General features: G+C 47.7%; 1 protein-coding gene across 2 annotated transcripts in view; it reads left to right on the forward strand.

The window, feature by feature from the left end:
• Positions 1–21,538, forward strand: part of gse1b (Gse1 coiled-coil protein b) — a 45,915-nt gene extending 24,377 nt beyond the window's left edge. For both annotated transcript variants that reach the window (XM_071538626.1, XM_071538625.1), the window contains exons 3-16: positions 460–668; positions 6,279–6,445; positions 6,835–7,035; positions 7,690–7,869; positions 8,022–8,386; positions 8,505–8,838; positions 10,781–11,424; positions 11,580–11,692; positions 11,812–12,076; positions 13,343–13,456; positions 13,667–14,044; positions 14,374–14,703; positions 17,335–17,438; positions 18,376–21,538. In XM_071538626.1, coding sequence (XP_071394727.1) covers positions 460–668; positions 6,279–6,445; positions 6,835–7,035; positions 7,690–7,869; positions 8,022–8,386; positions 8,505–8,838; positions 10,781–11,424; positions 11,580–11,692; positions 11,812–12,076; positions 13,343–13,456; positions 13,667–14,044; positions 14,374–14,703; positions 17,335–17,438; positions 18,376–18,516 — 3,545 coding nt within the window. In that variant the 3' untranslated portion in view covers positions 18,517–21,538. The remainder of the gene's footprint in view (positions 1–459; positions 669–6,278; positions 6,446–6,834; positions 7,036–7,689; positions 7,870–8,021; positions 8,387–8,504; positions 8,839–10,780; positions 11,425–11,579; positions 11,693–11,811; positions 12,077–13,342; positions 13,457–13,666; positions 14,045–14,373; positions 14,704–17,334; positions 17,439–18,375) is intronic.
• Positions 21,539–21,789: the final 251 nt, after the last annotated feature.

Below are 21,789 nucleotides of genomic sequence, written 5' to 3' on the forward strand. Positions count from 1 at the left end.
GAGCGTGTGTTTGCGCGTGCATGTGTGTGAGCGTGTGTTTGTGCGCGTGTGTGTGGCTGTGAGTGCCACTGTGTATACATTCAGTATGGCTCTGTTTCACTCTCTTCAGCAGTGTGTTCTTATGGTGTGTGTGTGTGTGTGTGTGTGTGTGTGTGTGTGTGTCCTGCACTGTGTCAAGGCTGTGTGACTCTCACAGGGCTGCTCATCCTGATCACTGTCACTTCGTAATGGGGGCCTAGGGCCATCCATCTGGCCCTGTGTGTGTGTGTGTGTGTTGCTATTATAGTGCTGCTACACCCTTTTAGTCCCCAGTGGAGGAGCTAGAGCATTGTAGCAATGTTAGATTTGCCCTTTGTATTACAGTTAGAGCACAGCAGTACGTGTGCACGTCATTGGCAGCCATGTTCTTGTTTTCTTCCTTTCACTGTACTCATTCCATTCGTCTGTGTCTTCCTCCAGCTGGGTCCTCCATCAGCAGCGAGTCGTCTCCAGTGTCGTCCCCGGCCACCAACCACAGCTCTCCGGTCAGCACGCCCAAGAGGGGTCCCCTTGGCCCAGGGCCGGTCCTGGTTCCCCCGGGGGGCCACAGCGTGCCAAACACCCCACCCGTAGTCACCATTGCTCCCACCAAGACCAGCAACGGCCTCTGGAGGAACGAGGGACGCCAGGTGAAACCAAACACACACACACACACACACACAACATTCAAACATACCAGTATTCTCACTCTTTCACACAGATTGTTCTGGTGTATTTGCTTTGTATTGTCTCTTTCTATCTCTTATGTAGCTGTTAAGGCAACATTCAAATTGTTTCTTTCCCCTCTAGATAGCGATTTAGCACAAACAGTGTGTCAACCCTTGCATTCTAATATACATTCACACTTGGGCGTGCCTGTGAGCGCACACACGCACGCACGCACGCACGCACGCGCGCACGCGCGAACACAGAGGCTCTTGAGGGATTAGTGGATTTTCTAGCTGGCCTGTAACCCGTGGCGTGGCAGAATGTATTTGACATATGTACATGTGACATAGCTGGCGGGTCTATGAATGTCTGCCTCCATCAGACCCTCCCCACGCCAGCACCCCCCACCCCCCACCCCCCACCCCCCACGCCGTCACCCCCTTCCTCCCACCCTCACGGCTCTGTGCGTTAAACAATGCCAGCTGCCACCAGGCCGGCGAGGTGACAGCCTCAACGGCAGCTAACATCTGTGCCCCTCCAGCCCCCCCTCCCACTTAGCCCTCTTGCCCTTGGCCCCAGCCCCGCCCGAGTCTCCAGCATTTAGCCCCCTAACCCCCACCCCTACCCCACCTCCAGCCTCATCCTCTTCACTCAAGCAGTCAAGTGCATCCTCGGCCTCGTCGCCCCCAACACCCGCTCACTCTTACTGACTGGGGGAGAGAGAGAGAGAGAGAGCTGCTTGCTTTGATAAGGAGTGGATTATGGATTATGGCCTTGCTTTAAGCCTTCTTATCTCAGCTCAGGGCTAATGGTCGAGGGCAAGCGCATGGTTACGAACAGCACTCGGCAACATGCGGAAACTCTCTGAGACACTTTGACGGTTCCCCGGAGACAGAGAGATGGGGGAGGGGGGGTAGTGGGGGAGAGCGTCCAGGCCATTGTCCTCTCGCCTGGACCCCTCCTCTCCTGACCCCAGCCCTTTGTAGCCCATAGCACATTAACCAAACGACCCTTCCACAGTTCAAGGGTCAGCTACAGCTGGGAGGGGCTGGAGGGATGGAGGAGCTCTCAAAGTGATGTCACCCTTTCTGCCGTCGCTCCAGCATAGCATGTTTCTAAGAGAGGAAGAGAAGAGACGGAGGAGGATAGAAAGAGAAGCACCCTCAAGTCCCTGTCACATATCCATATACTGTACGATAATCCTGTGTGTGTGTTTTCATGGTGTGGTGTGTGTTTGGTGTTTGTGTGTGTGTGTGTGTGTAAGGGGTCAGGCTGGAATTGAGAAGGTCGTGTCACTGGGTTTGCAGTGCCTCCGACAGCTCGGGGCCACCCGGCCAAAAGAATGGGGAGGTTAAGGGAGGTGAGGTGGACAAGAGGGTGAGATTTTGGGGGAGGGAGGGGAGGGGGGGGGGGTGCGTCACGAAAGCTTCAGCGTCAGAGCATCTCCCCTATTTACGCTGTGCCGCTCCAGTGAGCACATTTAACTCTGTGGTCACAAAGAGCCACAGGGCCATAAAGGACAGGGTCAAACACACACATACACACACACACACTCAAAACGTCCCTCTCAAACAAAGACCGTACTGTCTGGCTTCACCAATCAGGAAGGATGGGTCATGGAAGTTGGGGATGGGGGGTGGGGTGACTCAAACCAACATTAAGAGTAAGATTTCAACACCCTGACACTCCAACCTCACTCTTTCTCCCTTCGCCCTCTTCCCCTTCTCCTAGCCTTTGTTCTTACTGTTATCACTTCAATTAGTTAGGTCCCCAGTGCCTCGCTGTCCTGCCCCATGCTCTGACCTTGGGGCCCCAGATTGCATAGACATGCAGAGAGGACCAGGGGTCAGGGCGCTGGAAGACCCAGGGTTCACAACAGGGCTGCTGACTAAAAGAGTGAGAAAGAAAGAAAACTAAGAGCGACACAGACACTGACAGAAATAATAATAAGACAGAAACAGAGAGAAAGGAGATAGAGACAAGAAAGAGTGACTGGCAGAGAGAGGAGAAATGGAGAGAAAACAGTTCTATGCAGAGGCAGCAGCCTGGTCTCTGGATCCCCTGTAAAGCCTCCAAGAAAATCTTGTTTGTTGCTGTGTGTGTGTGTGTGGTGTACATATGTGGTGCGTGTGCCTCACTTATGTGTGTTAGAGGGGTTGATTAGTGTCTCTCTGGCTGAGATATGAGTCTCTGTCTCTCTGAGGGGGGTGATAGGCAAGGCAGAGAAGGAGGGAGGGCTCAGTGCGTTGGCATTTTGCTTTAATGACTGCAGGAGTCTGCTCCCGCTGCTGCCTGTAATTGCTTTTTAATTGGCAATTTGGATTCATGGCTCCATCTGAGAGGCGTAAACGAGCGCTCTACAATGCGCGGGGTCTCCCACCCCTTACTGGGGGTTACAGGGGCCTGGCTCACGCAGAGGAAGATGGCTGTTAATGGATGTGTCTTTGGGGCTGAGTGCTTGTATTTGTGCTCTGTAGTGTGTATGTGGCAGGCTGCTGGTGAATGGTGTGTGTTTGAGAAAAGAAGGCCATGGTTTTTGGCAGGGTGGAAGGTCAAAATGGAATGGCTGGTTGGATGTGTGGGTGCTTGAGTGACTAAGGAGCCTTTCTAATGGTGATGAAAGGTTCTGGCTTTGTAGTTTTTTTCAAGGAGCTGACAGGATAAAAGAAGGTTCAGACACAAAAGCAGATACACATCCATGCACATACACCCACACACTAGCATGTTTTTGTACAGGCATGTATGCACACATATGCATACACAAACACTCGTACATATCTCTGCCCTGTGTGTGTATGTGTCTGTGTGTTTTTTGGGAGGGGTTCTTCTTTGCCCGCTGTGGCAGGAGGACTCAGATCAGGCAAGACACAAAAGATGTGCAGACAGCACAAGACAGAGAGCCATATGTACACATTGTCATTTACACACAGGATTCTCCATTCCTTTTTTTAATTATCTCAAGAGTATGAGGGACATGCTGGCTCCCAGTGACAGTAGTGTGTGTTTGTAAAAGCAGGAAGGAGAAGTCAGTCGGTAGCAATACAGCAGCGCCACCGCTATGCTCAGCTGTCACAGGCATCCTTGCTCCATCCAAATCCTCTCCTCAATTACATATTGTAGAAGCTGAGACATTTATCCTCCTTTGTATTACAGTGAAGCAGTTTTTCTTTTCGCCAAGGAGGTTATATTTTCACCCATTAGTTTGTTTGTCTGTCTGTCATCAGGGTATCTCAAAAACTTCTGAACGGATTTCCATGAAATTTAGTGGACAGATAGGCCTTGGGCCAAGCAACAATTGGTTAGATTTTGGTGGTGATCCAGATCTGGGATTTCCACCATTAGACAATTATTGTTTTTTAGCCAAACTATGAAATTACAGAGACAGAGACTTGATTCCAAGGTCTAGAAATCTGTTAACATTTAAATTAACATTTAAGTGATAGGAATGATGTCTTTTGGTGTAACAGCAAGTAGAATTGTTAAGCGTTGGTGGATGTTTGAGTGCCTTCTCGTATTATATAGTGGATCTTCCTTCCTCAAATGACTGTCATAACACAGGGTCACACTCCAGTCCTCTCTTCAATCACACTTAATAAGAAATCAAGTAATAGACAACCCAGTTGGCCCATGTGCTGATGATTCAATCAGGAGACGTCACAGCAAGCAGATGACGGAGATAAGCACAAAATTATCTTTTCCTTATTTAGCTCTAAACATATTAAGACAGATTAAAAATAGCTGCTACTGCTCCCATTTCAGTGTGATTAGAAGACCGATTGACTGACGGACAGTGTGGTAGAACGAAGCTCTTTCCGGTGTCTGTCATGTTATCACTTTCATATCATATTTTTGATGCTCAGGAGAGGAGGGAAGGGAGAAGTGTATCCATGTGCGAGCATGCATGCATCTGTATGTGCATGTATGTTTAAGAAATGTAAGATGTGTTAAATGTCTGCTGGCTTGCCACAAATAACACTGGAGCTTTTACTTCAGGTTTGCAGCTACTAGGCAGCCACCCATCAGCTTTCAGTAGAGATGGAGGATGGAGGTAGATGGAGAGAGAGAGAGAGGACTTTATAGGAGGAGGAAGAGATGGAGCAAGGAGGGAACAGGAAGAGAGGGGCGCGGCGTCTTGCGTTTTCCCAGCCAGTATCTGATTTTGACTTCTTTTGACATATCTGAACCACTTTTCCAGATGGCTGCTGATTGGGAGGGAAAGCCCACCTTCTCCCTGTACTGACAAAGCTATTAAGAGAGTAGGGGTAAGGGGGGTAGGGGGTTTGGGGGATTTTAGGGAGACGAGGTCTGAGGGAGGGACGGGCAGGGAGAATGCCAGTGTGCCTTACTGTCCAGTGAAGCGCAGCAAACAACAAGGAGCAAACGGTAACATTAAACTGCCTGGGAGAGACAGCAGGGAGAAGGGGGGCAGCCTAAACATTAGAGGCATTTAAGATTAGATGTTAGCGCATCAGTGTCAGCCCGGGTCAGTGGCTACGGAACAGGAGGTGGGGGTAATGGCTCACTAAATGGGATTTGTTTTATCAGTGGCAGTGGCGGGAGAGAGGATAGCACTGCTGCAAGATGGTCTCTCTCTAATCCCAGGGAATCCAGAGGTTAATTTAGTGGGGCAAGACTCGCCTTCTCCCCCTCTCCCTCCTCTCTTCTTCTCTATGTCTCCATCTCTTTCCTTCCTTCCCTCCCTCCCTCCTTCCTTCCTTCCCAGTTGCTTCTTTTTGCCTACTCGACTTCAGCTCTTCTTTTGTGAGAGATGAGATAGAATAACTGTTCTACAAAATCCTCCTCCCATATCCCCTCCGTAAACCCCTTTCCTTGTACAACTTTTAAGGGCTGTAAGTTTCTCCGTTCCGCGATTGCATTTGTAGGCAGAGGGAAACCAAAGCTTCAGAGAATGCACTCCCACTCTCACAGCAGGATGTCTTTGTAGCTCTGAAACGGTGTATGTGCCTGCCGGGTGTGTGTGTGTGTTTGTTGTGGGATTGGATAAGTGAGCTCCGGCTTGCTGCCAAAGGGAGAGAGGGAGGTGAAAGAGAGGAAGGGAGAGAAAGAGAGAGAGAGAGAGAAAGAGAGGAGGAGGGGGAGGGAGGATGCTTTGTGGACTTTGTTGTCTTCCCCTGTAGATGTTACTGTGTGGCACACCTACACACACACACACACACACACACACACTTTGCTAAGATCAAAGTCAGCATCTCCCTAGAACTACTGCTGTTGCACATCCACCATTACCACATCCTCATCGATCATAAGGTTGACATATCTTGTTTACAATTAGTGAAAAGCAATGGGGCTGGTGGTGTTTTTTGAACTATCTCTCTGTGTTTCCTTCCTCCATTTTATGTCCCCCTCAGAGAGTTGTTGATCAGATCAGTCTCTTTTTACAGTGAGAGAGTGTGGAGAAAAGTGCCTGAGGTAGGAGGAGAGGGAGAAAGAGGGAGGCTGCTGCTCCACAAACAGGCCTATTCTTCCCCCTTTCCCCTCTCCCAGGACGGGCTCCATGAGCATGGACAACCGTGACGGTCACAGACCCTCAGGAACAATGACTAAGACCCTCTCTCTCTGTCTCTCTCCAGGCTGACTCGGGGCCTCGCGGGGCCAGCAGGGAGCGTCTGGGTGCAGAAGGGGCCCTCTCGCAGGAAAAGGGTGGCCCCTCAGTCCCTGCCCACCTCCTGGGAAACCCCTACGCCTTTGGTCTCACCCCCGGTGCTGTCATGCAGGACTCACGTTTCCAGCCCCTCAAGTGAGTCGCACATTGCTCTGCCCATTCCTCTGGATTTACCTATTGTTGGTGATGGGACCAATACAGTTTGATAGGAAATTTCTACTTTCTTTGATAGAAGTGCCTTGGTGACATAAATGATAATACAAGGGTACATTAAAATCACCAGAATCAGCAATTGCAGTAAATGTACAAGAATTTGTCTTGGTGCCACTGGTGCATAATTACAACTTTCAAAGTTTCACACTAAATACTGACTCACACATCATCACTCGCACATAGACAACAACAAGTACATGAATTCAAACTAATGTTTTCCCTTCTCCTGATGTCTCCTCACTCATCCCCCATGTTTCTTCCATGGCATTCATCCATTGTCCTCCCACTCCTTCCTCTTCTCTTGCTCTCAGTCTGCCCCGACAGTTGGCTCATGCAGTGCCCCCTGGTGCTGTACCAGAGGAGTACCTCCGTGGTTTCCGGCCCTATGCCACGACTGAGGATGCCCTCCGCATGCCCTCATTGCCCCTGGGCCTGGACCCCGCCACTGCAGCTGCTGCGGCTGCCTACTACCACCCCAGCTACCTGCCCCACCCCTCCTTTACGCCATATAGGTGAGCTTCCCCATGGATGTGTTTCGTTAACTCGGCACCCACTTTCGTTCAGGACACATTATCCAAAGCAGTGCATATGAGTGAAATGTTTGTTCTGGTAAGGAGTCCAAGTAGACAATAAAAGCCTTGATGTATAGCTGATCTTGAATTTATATTTCTAAAGGTAAAAGATTTTCTCAATGTTATTCATATGTATGTATGTGTTGCCGTCGGCATGTGTACATGAGAGGGGTGGGAGGGCCCTGCTTGCTTTGGGTTATGAGGCTGCATGCCCCTGGTCTGTCAGCTCAGCAGGATCAGAGGACTGCAGCACCCATCACACACTGTACTGTAATGGATTTAATGAGGGGATGAGCCATGGATGTCACACACACACAAACACTCGGGCGTATGCGCACACTTGCGCGCACACACTGTCATTTGCTAGCTGCTATGTGGTGTTGGAGGTTAGCTGACAGAGACTGCATCCTCCTTGAAAGATGGAAGACCCTGTGATGTGGCTCCTTTGGGAGACGGAGACACACAGGTTAATGAAGTGAACGCTGCACTGTCACTAGGGGAGACTGACTCTCTCTCTCTCTCTCTCTCTCTCTCTCTCTCTCTCTCTTTTCTTTTTTTCTTCTCTCTCTCTCTCTCTCTCTGTCTCTCTCTCAGGATGGATGACCCATTCTGCCTCTCTGCTTTGAGGTCGCCTTTCTACCAGCTGCCAGCAGGGGGAGGTTTACCCCCCCTCCATCCCTCTGCTGTTCACATGCACCTACCAGGGGTCCGCTACCCTGGAGACCTCACACACCCTTCACTGTCAGCGCTGCAATCTGAGCGGCTCTCCGAACGGTAAAGTCCCCCTTAACTTCTGCGTACGTACACATACACACAGGTAAATGAGTAGATCTTAGCAGCGTGTAGCGATTATGGATTGTCTCTCCTAATTTGACGGCCATCTGCTTCTTTCTTCTCCTGTGTTTCCCTGTCCTCTCTCCTCCCAGGCTTCAGCTGGAGGACGAGCTGCGACAGCGAGAGAGGGAGCGCGAGCGAGAACGTGAGCGCGAAAAAGAGAGGGAGCGCGAGGCAGAGAGAGAGAAGGAGCGGGAGAGAGAACGAGAGAGGGAGAGAGAGAGGGAGAAGGAGCTGGAGAGGGAGAGAGAGCGCGAGCGTGAGAGGGAGCGTGAGAGGGAAAGGGAGAAGGAGAGAGAAAGAGAGAAGGAGTTGGAGAGGCAGAAGGAGAGAGCGCTGAGGGAGAAGGAGATGCAGGTGTCCAAGGCCATGGAGAGCCACTACCTGGCCGAGCTGCATGCCATGAGGGGGCAGGAGGACAGAACCAAGCCTGAGAGACTCACCCCTAATCGGCCTGGTATGTACCTGTGTCTCCCCCTGAGCTTTTAATCATCCATCATACTACTTCTCAACAGTTACTATTAACACTCTTCGTCAAAACACTGAGACTGACACTGACCTTCCTCCCTCCACAGATAAAACCAAAGAGCCCATCCTTCCAGCTCCCAAACCAATCCCACCAGGACTCCACTCTTCAATGGTCCAATCGCATCACACCGTCGTCCCCGGTCTTGTCTCTGGCCACGGCCTCTACATGGGGCCCGGTGCGGTGGCGGCAGGGCTCACGTCCACCATGATGCTCCAGAGGACCAATGAGGAGGAGCGGTGGTTGGCGCGGCAACGCAAGCTGCGGCAGGAGAAGGAGGATCGCCAGTACCAGGTGTCTGAGTTCCGCCAGCAGGTTCTGGAGCAGCACCTGGACTTGGGCCGGACGGCTGACGCACCAGATCACAGGACAGACACACACAGGTTAGAACACACTCACTTGGCTAAACTCTCTTTCTTACTGTGGCAAAGGTATCATCATCTACACTTCTTATGCCTGGTTCATGCTTTCTGTGTGGCATGACACAATGCAGACAATGGACATTCATGAGGACTGTGTGCCTCAAAACTCCAATACTTTAGTGATTCTGTAGGAACAAAAAAACTCGGAATTAGCCAGTGGTTCCCTTTCCTCTCCGTTCAACCAATTCTTAACGAAACAACATCTATGCAACTGTGGTGCCGTCTGCATTTAGAATTTCAGGTAGTGCACGGCTTTGTGCATGACTCTCAAATGTAGCCAATATGCCCTGTTTTTTCTGCTGCAATTACGTAATTTTGACCACGCACACTCTTCACCATGTTTGTTTGCACACAAAGCATGAACCAGACGTCGGAGAGTTGTCGTGCCCGTGTCGTCTGATAGATGAAAGCTGTTCCGGTGTCTCTGTGACACCAACACGCACGCATGCTTTCACGTGTCCACCAATACACACACTATTTTTGGGGTGTTTTGGCTGTCTGTCTCTGCTAGCCTGATGGGGACAGTTGTGTCTGTGTTGAGAAGCCTCAGAAGCTGGCAGGCTTTAGAAGTCTGTTTTCAGGCAGGACTGGAAGAAAGATAAACCCTGTCAGAGGCATCACATCTACTCTATTTCTGTCCCTGCTACCTTCCAGCCCTGACACATAGGGAAATAGACAGAAAGCTATGTTTAGGTGTTTATTCAGGGTGTAAAGCGGGGTCCTGATGACTGTTGTCTCATCTGTAGTGGATGAGGATTTTCAAACAGGCAGTGAGTGGGACGGCTAAGATACACAAAGGCTAATTCTCAGCTAATCCTCTCAACCTTGCACAGCATAAGCCCCCTACTTACTCTCCTTTGTTACTGTGCGTGTGTTTGTGTGTGTGTGTGTGTGTGTGTGCGTGTGTGTTGTTGTGTGTGATTCAGAAGTGAGGTTGTGCTTAATGATTGTGGTTAATGCTGAACTGGTAGTGCAGGAGAGATACACGCACGCTTGCTATCAGTAACCCTTCAGTATAATCGCAGCCCACAGGCTGCAGATTGCAGATAACACACACACACACACACACACACATGCACAGGAGGCATAGATAATCTGATTGGTCAGGCAGCATATGCCACTGCCAGGTTTGATTTGGAAAGACAGTCTGGACAGTAGGTTTGTCCATCAACCATCTGTCTGTCCTCCTCACCATTAGCTTTTCTTCCTCACCACCTTGCCATTTTCCTTTTTCATGTCTCTCATTTCACCTTTCTTCTTCCTGTTTATATTCCACTTCTCTTTCTCACATAGCTCAGTCTGACTCCCTCTCTAACAATCCATCGCTCTATCCACCCTACCTGTGCCAGTCCCTTTTTTGTCTGGCTGCCTGTCTGTCAGGAATACATTTCTCCCAGCCTCTCCCTCAGTAGACCTCTCTCTGAACTTGCTCTCTCACTGTGTGTGTGTGTGTGTGTGTGTGTGCGTACGTGCATGCATGTGCGTGAGCATGAATGTGTGTGTGTGTGTGTGTGTGTGTGTGTGTGTGTGTGTGTGTGTGTGTGTGTGTGTGTGTGTGTGTGTGTGTGTGTGTGTGTGTGTGTGTGCGTGTATATGTGTGCATGCCATACTAAAAGGGCCTAGCAGATCAAAGGCAGCCCTGTATATCTGGAGGACAGTGTGTGCCTTGGCCACATCCTCACTCTGCTCTGGGCTACTCTGCCTGGGCCTGATAACACTGCTTCATACAGACACACACACCCGCAGACAGATCGACAGGGAGCGAGGCAAGGCATATATGCGCCATCATGTGTCTCTGCATTGTATGTGTGGTGGGGAACCAATATTTCTCATTTCTGGAAAAGGCATAGGCATTGTATGTCTAACAGATGAGCGTGACCGCTGCCCCTTTGTCTCTGCACAGATCCATACCAAATCACCATGAACCAGGAAGCCGGGACCTCCACCCTCACCTGGGCGCCCCTCCACCCCTCATCTCCCCCAAACCTCCCCAGCCACCCCGAGAACACCACCCTCCGCCTCCCACCACCCTGTGGAACCCCGCCTCTCTCATTGACACCGCCACAGACTCCAGACGCAACCATGAGCCCTCAGCGGTGGGCCACTACGAGCTCAGCCGCCTGCCCCCGGGGCCCTCCAAATATGAGGACGGGGTCCGGAGGAGAGAAGGAGGAGCGATGGAGAAGTATCCCCCACTGAGAGGTCCCCCAGGACTGCCCGAGCCCAGCACCTTCCTAGCTGACCTGGAGAAATCCACCCAGTCCTTCTTCAGCCAGCAGAGGGCATCTCTTTCTCTACCCAGCCAGTACGAACTGGGGGGAGCCGTGAAGAGCAGCGCCGGACTGAAGGGCTTCCAGGGACACCAGGGGCCCAGCAGACACGGCCAGGGGCTGGGGATGGTCACAGGGCCAGGGATGGGACAGGTAGCCGCCCTGGGGATGAGCCCGGACATGGCTCTGATCTATGACGAGTTCCTCCAGCAGCACCGCAGGCCCGTCAGTAAGCTGGACCTGGAGGAGAAGCGCAGAAGGGAAGCCAGGGAGAAAGGTACATACTGTTATACAGCTATACACTTTGAAAAATAACTTTATATCTCATTTTATATAACAGTCACCGTCATGAGAGGATTTCAAAAGTGTATTGAATTCATTGGGCTGTATATTGGTGTAAGGTGTCAGTAGTGACCTCTGCGTGTGTTGCAGGTTACTACTATGAGCTGGATGACTCATATGATGAGAGTGATGAGGAGGAGGTGAGAGCCCATCTCAGAAGAGTAGCGGAGCAGCCCCCACTCAAATTGGATGACTCCACAGAGGTAAAGCACATGCACCTGCCAACACATATGCTTTCTGTGCTTTCACTGCTGGGCTCACACACAAAAAAAAAAAAAAAAAACTTGCAGTAAGATGATTTTTCGCCTCTCTCTCTCCACAGAAATTGGACTTTCTGGGAGTCTTTGGCCTCACCACAGTGGTGCGGCGTGATGAGCTGGTGCAGCAGAAGAGGAGGAAAAGGAGGAGGATGCTTAGGGAGCGCAGCCCCTCGCCACCTGTCTTGCACTCAAAACGCACTCCTCCACCTCCCCAGCTTAGCACGCGCTTCACCCCCGAGGAGATGGATCGTGCACCAGAACTGGAGGACAAGAAGCGCTTCCTCACCATGTTCAGCCTGTCCCACGTCACTGTGCAGCAGAGAAGAGGTAACGTAAAAAGTATGTTTACAAAAACAGTTGGCATAGCTTAGAAAGCAGATACTTCCAGTTCTCAGTTCTGATTGGCTGAGCCATGTTTGAAGCTCTTCTAAAATACAAGCTCTTCTAAATACGCACGTGACCACATAACAATTACTTTAAATATTAATTTACTAACTGAAAATCACCACTGATATGGTTACTTATGTGTTGCTTAGCAACCATTCAGTTTAACTACTTTTCAAGAACTATATTACTTGACTGAAGATATATTACTATATATATTACTATATATACTATATACTTGCCTTCCCAATGCCTCAGGCCCTCATATTGCTTAAATGCTTAAACTGGTGCCCAAGGACCAAGTTCCACTGCCCTTGATGGTAAAATATGATGATAGTCTGATATTGTCAGAACTGAAGTTAAGGTAATATTTTTAATATTTTTGATTGACGTTGATGCACATTTGAATACTATCTCATGGCACACCAGAGCACACATCAGTGTGCTTCAGCAAGCTAGTTGGAAACCACCGCATCACACCACTGACCTTGTGCCCTTTACATGCCATACAAAAATCCCCATCAATTACACACATCATGTCTCATCTATTTGACATCTCTTTACAGCAGAGTAAGAGGGAGATCGCATGCTCGTTTAGCTCCCTCAGAAAGTAGTCATTCCCAGTTGGCTCTACAGCCAGCTGACGCTCCATTTCAGCTGAACTCTGCCTGCCTAGTATGCACTACTTACTCATTAGCATGTTGATTCTGGCCCTCAAGGAAATCGTATACATATGGGGTCAAACAACGATCATGTGAACCTCCAACTGCTCTATGTTATATGTTGCATATATTAAACAGGCAGCAATGCATTATACATTAACCTGTTTAATGTACCATAGGCAGCTGGACTCTGGGGTTCTATATGTACACATGTGTAGTGATGCACGTACATGGATGCATGCGCAGAGTCACACACAAACACATACACATTGATGAGGAATTGGGAGTGGCGGTAGTGGGTTTACAGTGATCCTTGTCTAATCCTCTTGATTTACTGTGTGTTGCCTACAGATGGCAGCGCACAGCCTCCCACATTGTCAGGGAGCGCTCAACCTCCTTACACACACACACACACTTACTCACTCTACACAAACATCTTCTGTCTTAGGAGAGAGACTGCCATTCTTATGGAATTGTGAATTAGGTACATACAGCCAGGGCTAAGGCTATAGAGATTTGCAAGTTATGTTTTTTTTCTCTCTCTCAGATAATGAAAGAGTAGTGGAGCTGCTTCAGGCCATTAAAGAAAAGAGTGTAACCTTGGATACCATCAGACATGCCCCCCATCCTCTGTGTAAGAGCCCTGCAGCACAGATCTCCGGTGAGACACATGCACATGTAAACATGAACATAAACATACACATTTTCTCCTCCCTGAAGTATAGCTTACAGTGGTGTTCATTCATTTGTATAATGTATCTGGATGAGAGCTGCATCTAAAGTAACAACACAGTTTCTAATTGCGGCATGCCATCTGTAGTAATGTGGATCTTGACTTCATCTTGACTAACACATGTTCACATGATTACAGATCCTGCCTCTGCCCAGCCTCAGCCCAGTGAATCAGAAGACCAGCTGAGTGTCAGACCACATAGCCCCTCCTTACATTGCCCAGCGTCCCCCAATGGCCATCCAAAACCCCTTGGGGACACATTAAGACCAAAGGAACCCCCTCCTCCAGCCGTGTATCCAGACAAGGCCCGGGGGCCCAGTGAGGGGCCGCTTTCTAAGAGGAGCTCCAGCCTGCTGAACAGCTTGCGGCCCCCACTCCCCCTGCAGCCTAAAGAGGGGCACCCCAGCCTCAACGGACGCACCAAGCCCTGGGACAGCTTCACACCAGAGGAATTCGCCCAGCAGTTCCACGAATCCGTGCTTCAGTCGACCCAGAAGGCCCTGCAGAAACACAAAGGTAGGTCTGACCAGCCACTGTCCCAGAAGAGAAATCTCTGTGATGATGACTAATGGGCAGCAGGGAAGCATAGTGAGCAGGGAGTCCACCTTTCAACTAGAGGACCCCAGTTGAAGCTCCGGGTCGGCAAGCATCTGTCCTACTGAAGTGTCCTTGATGAGACTCTGAATCCCTACCAGTTCCAGGGGCGACCTCTGACCTCTCTGTGGAGAGAGGCCAAGCAAAAACAGAATTTCCCTACAGGGATAAAAAAAGTATCAGATTATTTATTACTAATACAAAGAGATGAAACATGACAGCTCTCCCCTCTGCCCCGTCTTTGTCCACAGGTGGAGCCACAGGGATGTCGGAGTCCTCGCACCTCCAGGACTCGTCTGTTCACTACAACATTCCAGAGCTTCAGAGCCGGCCGCCCCAGTCACATGCACAGCCTCACTCACACACACACTCGATTCCCCATCCGCTCGCACACTCTCACCCCCAGCCCAACGGCCAGCACTTCTCTCTACCCCCTCACCGGGAGGCCCAAGGGACGAGGGACGACCTGTCTGGTCCAGAGGACTCAGATGAGGAAGAGGATGAGGAGGAAGAGGAGGCTCCTGTATCCAAATGGCAGGGGATTGAATCTATATTTGAAGCCTATCAGGACTATATTGAAGGTAAGCAGCGACACGGAACATGCAGTTTATTTCATGTGATACACTGCTATTTGGATTCAAGTTTTGGGGGTCCTTTATCTGCTCAATACGTTTACAAATAAGTTTCAACACTTACATTCATGAAACCCATTCACATCCCATTTTGTAGATTCAGAAATGCATAGGTATCAAACTAAAAATTATGTTTTCTTTTGTTTCTGGAAAAAAGCAAAAAGCTTTTTTAGAGATACAAGATTTTAATCTTATGCTTCCTGGTTGCTGGGGTGATCAGACACTTGCTGCTTTGCTCCTGCTTTTCTTCGAGTTTCTGCTCTATTTCCAATTTTGTTTTCCTCACATCGGCTGCTAATTTCTGGCTTAATGACAACTACTGAGATGGATCATCTGACCTACTGACAGTAAAGTTGCCACAGGTAGAGATCTACTACTTTTAAACTTTCGGAGAATACTACAAGCTGAACTACTGGTGTGACCTGCTAGCAGCCTGCTAGCAATACTAACATTATTAGCCTGTTGTTTGCGTCTCGAATCCATCAAAACCCACGACCATGGATGTATTAAACCAACGACGGACTCATTATGCCAAAACTGTCGGAAATATCTAGCCTACAGCAAATCGCTGTGCTCCAGGCGAAGATTTTTTACACTGGAAACTGAGAAAGGACTACATGAGACACTCCCCATAGCAACCTGTGGTAAGACAGCTAAGTCTGGGGCTAACCAGAATGCTACCACTAATCAAAGCAGTGCTAACCAGGATGCTGCCGCTAATATGTTAAACCTAGATGAGTCTTTCCCGAAACTTGCTAAAGCAGGACCCAAACAGACTGATTCCAGTGCCACCTGGCATACACTTGACGCTAAAACGAATGATAATGGGGAAATACAACATCGCCAGTTATACGGCTCAAAATAGATATCAACCACTGTCTGAACTAAGTGAGAACGAGCTGGAAAGCACTTTTATGAATGGGAAACTGGGAAGAAATTATGATTTCGTTCACAAGGGGAAACGTGGAATTAACACCGGCACACAGAAGGAGCACAAGGCCCACGGACGGAGACAAAGCATCTGGGCCAGAGGTGAAGGAGAAAGATATACTCCTTGTGGGAGACGGTGCTATCAGCGCTGTGAACAATGAAAGGATCATCATGCAGCTATGAAAGGATCATCATGCAGCTATGAAAGTGCCATGGTCAGTGATATGACTGGACTTTTCTCCCAGGTACTGTCTAACCACCCAGGAAACAAACAAGTTGTTGTACACGTGGGAGCCGCTGACACCAGCAAAGGGAAATCAGAAGTGCTTAAACAAGATTTCTCTAAACTTTTTAAAAGACTTGATGAGCTAGAAATGCAATCATTTATCAGTGGGCCTCTTCCAACTATTGACAGAAAGATGAATAAATTCAGCCGCCTACTTGCACCGAATACGTGGCTCTTTAATGCCTGTGAGTCTCAAGGAATACATTTCATTGATAACTTCAACCTGGGAACGTGATGATCTCTTCAAAGGAAAGGGTCCCCACCTAAATGGACGTGGACTTAGACGGCTGACAGAAAATTTTCTACACTGCCTGAGGCACCAAACAACTTCCTGAGACAGTGACCCTGCTCCACCTGCCCTCCCTGTGGATCCCCCTTCCACACTCCCCCCACCGCTGCCCTGGACTCCCCCACCTCTATCCCCACTCCCCTCTGACTCTCCAGCATCCACTCCCTCACAGGGCTTTCAAAAAAAGCTCTTCGGCAACTCCAACTTATCCAGAACGCCACTGCCAGGGTCCTGACGAAAAGAAGGAAATACGACCACATTACACCAGTTCTAAAATCCTTACACTGGCTACCAGTCACTCAGAGAATTGATTTCAAAATCTTGCTGCTTGTCTACAAATCACTCTGTGGCTCACTCACAATGTGCATCTAATAGTGGGAATATTTGTTGTGTTCTTTTATCTTTCTATTTCACTTGATTTGAACTGCACTAGTTTACTTTTTAAGTCTTTTATTTTTTGTATCTTGTCTGTACTTTTGCACTTTTTAACTGTAAATCTTTTACTGTATTTTTATTACTCTGTAAAGCACTTTGAATTGCCTCAGTGTATGAAATGTGCTATACAAATAAAGCTGCCTTGCCTTGCCTTGCCTTGCCTTGCCTTGCCTTATAGCTGTGGTATATTGTTCTTATGTTGTAGGATCACATGAAGTTTTTGGTGGTTTGACACAATACAAATGAGCAAATTTACAAATTAACAATTGTGTCAGTTGTTGTAGCGTTCTCTCGTCACTAGAGGGTGGTATTCACCCTTTCTCTTCACTGTTCTGTCCAGAGCAATATTGTGTGTAATCAAGATTTGTATAGGAATTTTGATCAAAATTAGTTAAACAAACATCTAATCAATCCCAGCCTTTGGATAAAGTCATATAAAGTGTGTTTGTATTGAGTCAAGTGTGGTGGTGTGCTAGTTGCTTGTGGTAGCCTTCTAGCATCTGCTGTTTAGATAGCACATGGTCTGGACGCGGCAAAGAGGTCAAAGGTCATTACCCTCAGGCTCACATTCTGTTCTCTACCCCCCCAACCCTCTTCTTTTTCTCTGCTCCATTTTCTCTTCCTCTGTGGTGTTTTTTAGAGCAAACTGTGGAGCGGCAAGTGTTGCAGAGCCAATGTCGAAGGCTAGAAGCTCAGAACTACAACCTCAGTCTGACTGCTGAGCAGCTGTCTCATAGCATGGGGGTAAGACACACTCTCTCACCGCCTGCAGCTGCCAGTGTGCCTGTGAACGCATGTGTCCTGACGCCTGCCTCCTGGTTCTTTCTTTGTCTTTCTTAAAGTAGCTAACAATCACTAGGTGGCTATGTGTGATTTCAGCAGCTTCCCCCCATGATAGGCTTTGCCTTTGTCATCCCTATGCCATACTAAAATGCCTCGAATATCTAACACCTACACATTTCTCTTCCATCTCCCACACATTTCTTATCCTGTCCTACATATTATGTATGTATGTGCTGAGGGTGGAGAAAACAGAAACACATGAAAAAGTACTAACTGAAGTAACTAAATCACAATTGCAAAGGCAGCTACACAGGCAAATCATATTATATTGAATGCCAATAAGCAGTAAGAGTCAAATTTTCAAAGCAAAATGAGGCAACTAAACAGAATTCTAAAGTGGTCAAATACCCAGTGCTTGAATTGCAGGTGTATCGGTCACAAAAACTGCAACATGATTTAATGTGGCAAGATGAAGTCTTGAAAATCACAACAACATATGCAAAGAGGAATTGTGGTTATAAGTCAAAGATCATTGACAGAGATAAATGGACACTTAACAGGATAGCTGCTGAGCACCATAAAACTATAGCCTCACAAATGACCACAGAATTGAATCAATTTTGACACTCTTTGACACAGTCTTAACAGAAAACATATATTGTGACCTTCATAAAGCTGGTATTCAAGGACTAAAACTGTTCCAAAGGCCCGCACTCTTTATTAGGGACCTGATATTCATGTATTGTTAGGTGTTTCTGTTATTACCCTCTGTATTACAGTATGTTATATGCCTGAGATCATCTGATTTTCCCTGTCACTCCTCACTGTTGAACAATGTGATTGTGGGATTTTAACGTGTTGTTTTGTGTCTTCCCTCTCTGCTACTCTGGTTGTCTAGGAGCTGATGTCCCAGAGACAGAAGCTGGCAGTGGAAAGGGAGAAGCTGCAGGCAGAGCTGGAGCACTTCAGGAAGTGCTTGACGCTGCCACAGACACACTGGCCTAGAGGCGGCCATTACAAGGGCTACCCTCCCAGGTGACCCCGCCCCGCTGACCTGACGGCCCCCAGGCCCCGGCCACTGCCCCTTTCAGACTGACACCCAGAGTTTATTTTTCATGGCCTGGTCCACACTGGCTCCATGGAAGAGAAGATGGATGGCTAGATGGATGAATGAATGAACAAATGAATGAATGAATGGATAGATGGATGATAGATGCATGCATGGGAGACAGGACCATACAGTGAAGGACGGGCTGTCTTTGGACTGTGGCCAGCCAGGGATTGTGCCACGAGCCACTAATGTCTGCCAACCTAGCCAACCCTGGGATCAGTGAGAGTACAGGGCAGGAGTACCTGAAGATCAACGCACACGCACACAGACACGCACGCAGACACACACACACACACACAGACACACACACACACACACACACACACACACACACACACACACACACACACACACGTGTAATCATGCCTACTTCAGTCCCTGCTACTCTCATGCTCAGTCCCTGCACCCCTCACAGCCACACAGACAATCCTGCCAATGAGGGAGCTGCTCCCCCAGGAGGGGTGTGGCCAAGGGACTCGAACGCTCCACATCTCCAAACGAATGCCCATGCCTCTGGCCAGTCGGACTGATCTCATCGCGGTGGCCACATGAGCTTTTGAACTGGAAATGCACTTAAGAAGAAAAGCTGAAGAACTACCTGGTGGTACTGTGTTACAACAAAGAACTGTTCAAATTAGGGAAGAACTTAGAAAATGCACATTTTTGGAAAGAATAAAGGAAATGTTTTATTTCGAAATAGAAAATTTGAGAATAAGAATTTTAAAAGGTGCTTCAGCCTTGTATTGTATATAATATGAAGACTAAAAAGAATTTTGTATGTTTTTATTACTTTAATCATTGTTCTTTTAAAAGAAAAAAAGCCTGCCATTTTTATATGTTAATGCTTTTTTGGGTGGGAAAAAGAAAGCCTTGCTTTTAGTGTTTGTACTGCTGCTGGCCAGAACAGCTCATTTTGAGGCGTGTAACAGAGAGAGAGAGAGAAAACAGGATACACTCCGCTACTCCTCTTGCTCTTCTCTGGCGCTCTGCGCAGCTGAGAACCAGCCACAGACCCTCATCTGGCCTCTGAGCTTAGCAAAGCTTACTTAGAGGTCCGAGACACGGCTCCTGCCCCTGTCCTCTCACCCCCCCTGCCCTCCCAGCACCACGTGCCTCTCTGTTTTAATGCCCATGTCAACAACTCCTCTGGTCAGCTATGGTTCCTCTTGTTTAATAACAGCATGTTTCACTGCTTCTGGTTTGACTAGTTAGCTTGTGATGTGCTCATGCAGAAAACCAATTCACAGCCACAGTGACATAATTTGGTTTTATACTTAAGTCAGCATTACCTGAGGTTGATAGGAGTTTGAGAAGGTTGTTTAATACTTGACTGTTTTGCATCATTGGCTAAATGAAAGGAGCCGTACCCAACAGACATGAACAGAGTCTCAGCAGCCAGCTGATGGGACTGATAGCCAGGCAGTCCCATTCTTTATGGACCTTACCACTGGACCTTTACTTTACCCTGGATAACATTACATAGCTTTGGACTCAGTACCAAACAATATAACGGTTTGCATAATATTATGCCTTACAAGGTCATAGCCCTTAACAGCAGCCATAAAAGGAAATAGTGCCAAAACGAAAAACATAGGTCATGTAAGACCATTTTGGATTCTTCATTGTAAAATTAGTTGCAATTAGGTAGCCAACATTTGAATCACAATGGCCATGTTTCACTGTTAAATAATTTTGACCCCATTTACTTTGTCAGAAACTTCCTTTCTGCATTTCCCCATTTGAGGAGAGGACCCTCATTATCCAAAGTCAGTGAGAGGTTCTAATTTGCCAATATTTAATAAATAACATGGACTGGAAATAATGCTGAAACTAGTCCCAAACTGGGCATTTCTAATACATATAAAATCAATTACATTTGTCTTTACCTTGCCATGTCTGTCTAGGCCCCTTGAAGTCTTCTCAGTTGTCCTGTCTGTCTGTCCTCGTCCCCCTGTCAGCTCTGCCCTGTCTGTCTACAGAGTTTGCTGTGGGTTTTACACTGAAGCTCTACACCGTAACTCTGAGTTGCACTCGTGTTGCCGCAGCCTCCTGCTAACTGTGATTGGAATACCCCAAAGGCAGCATACTAGGTATTCAGATCATGGGTTTGAATTTATGAGGGGTTATCTCCACTACAGAAGTTATGACGGTGGGATTAGAGGTGTGAAAAAGGAGTGAGGGATGTCAGTATGTCATTTAAATTAAAAAAATAAATAAATGCTTAGATTTCATCCTTACCTTGATCATTTTTTAAAATGTGCATAAACCTAATTTATAATTTATTAAAAATGACTAAGACTGATTGAAGCACAACTACACCCTCTGTGTATTAATTACAAATTTGAGAGCACATGAATGAGCAGCAGTGTCCCACATGATAAACATGCTCTGTGATCAAGGCTTATTGCACACTATAGGATCTTTATCACAATATATCTATATTGACATGCCTCACACCTCTTTCAGATGTGCACAAGTCCAGAGCTGACAGAATGCCGACGTTCATTTCTACCTATCCGCATTTCTGAGATCTAATTTCATCATAAGACCTTCCTATAAACGAGGCCCCACCTTGAACCAAGCCATTTTAGAGGATCAGAGGGATACCAAGTAGTCTGTCATTTTTACAGAGCAGAACAGAGCCAAGGACGCAGCCCATCAGTTTGCTGGGGAGCACTCGTGCTGAGGTTAGCTGCCAATGAGCTCGGGAGGGAGGTGCAGTACAGTCAGCCCCTCGCCCCGCCTCCCTGCCCTGTGTCTCCAACCCACGCACGCCCACGCAATAGCCCCCTTACTCAGTGGAGGATGTCTAGATGCTGTGAAATCCTGTTTTTAAAATGTACTTGTTTGAATTCATTGTAATGTAATATATTCTTTGTTGAATGTAGTAATTAGGTATTTATGAATATATGGCTGTGATTTCAGACAAAAAAGAAAATAAAATATTTCAAAAATGTTAAACAAAAACTTTTCCATTTTTGGGTGGTGGTAGAAGGGCAATCTGGGATGTCTTAATCTTTCTAATATTGTTTACTGTATCAAAATGCAGCAAAAACATCTATATACTGAAATCAGACACATAGGCTATGCTTTGGAATTATTAGCCAGACACAGCATAATATTCCTAACAATCCCTCTCTAAAACGTCACCAAAAATTCACAATAAGGAATTGTTTCAAAACCTGAGGGACCCTTACTAGT

The sequence above is a fragment of the Centroberyx affinis genome, unplaced genomic scaffold (genome assembly GCF_046629955.1).
Source record: "Centroberyx affinis isolate AG114_WGS23_722 - 3 ecotype Tasmania unplaced genomic scaffold, CSIRO-AGI_Caff_v1 ptg003319l_1, whole genome shotgun sequence".
In the NCBI taxonomy this organism is placed as follows: domain Eukaryota; kingdom Metazoa; phylum Chordata; class Actinopteri; order Beryciformes; family Berycidae; genus Centroberyx; species Centroberyx affinis.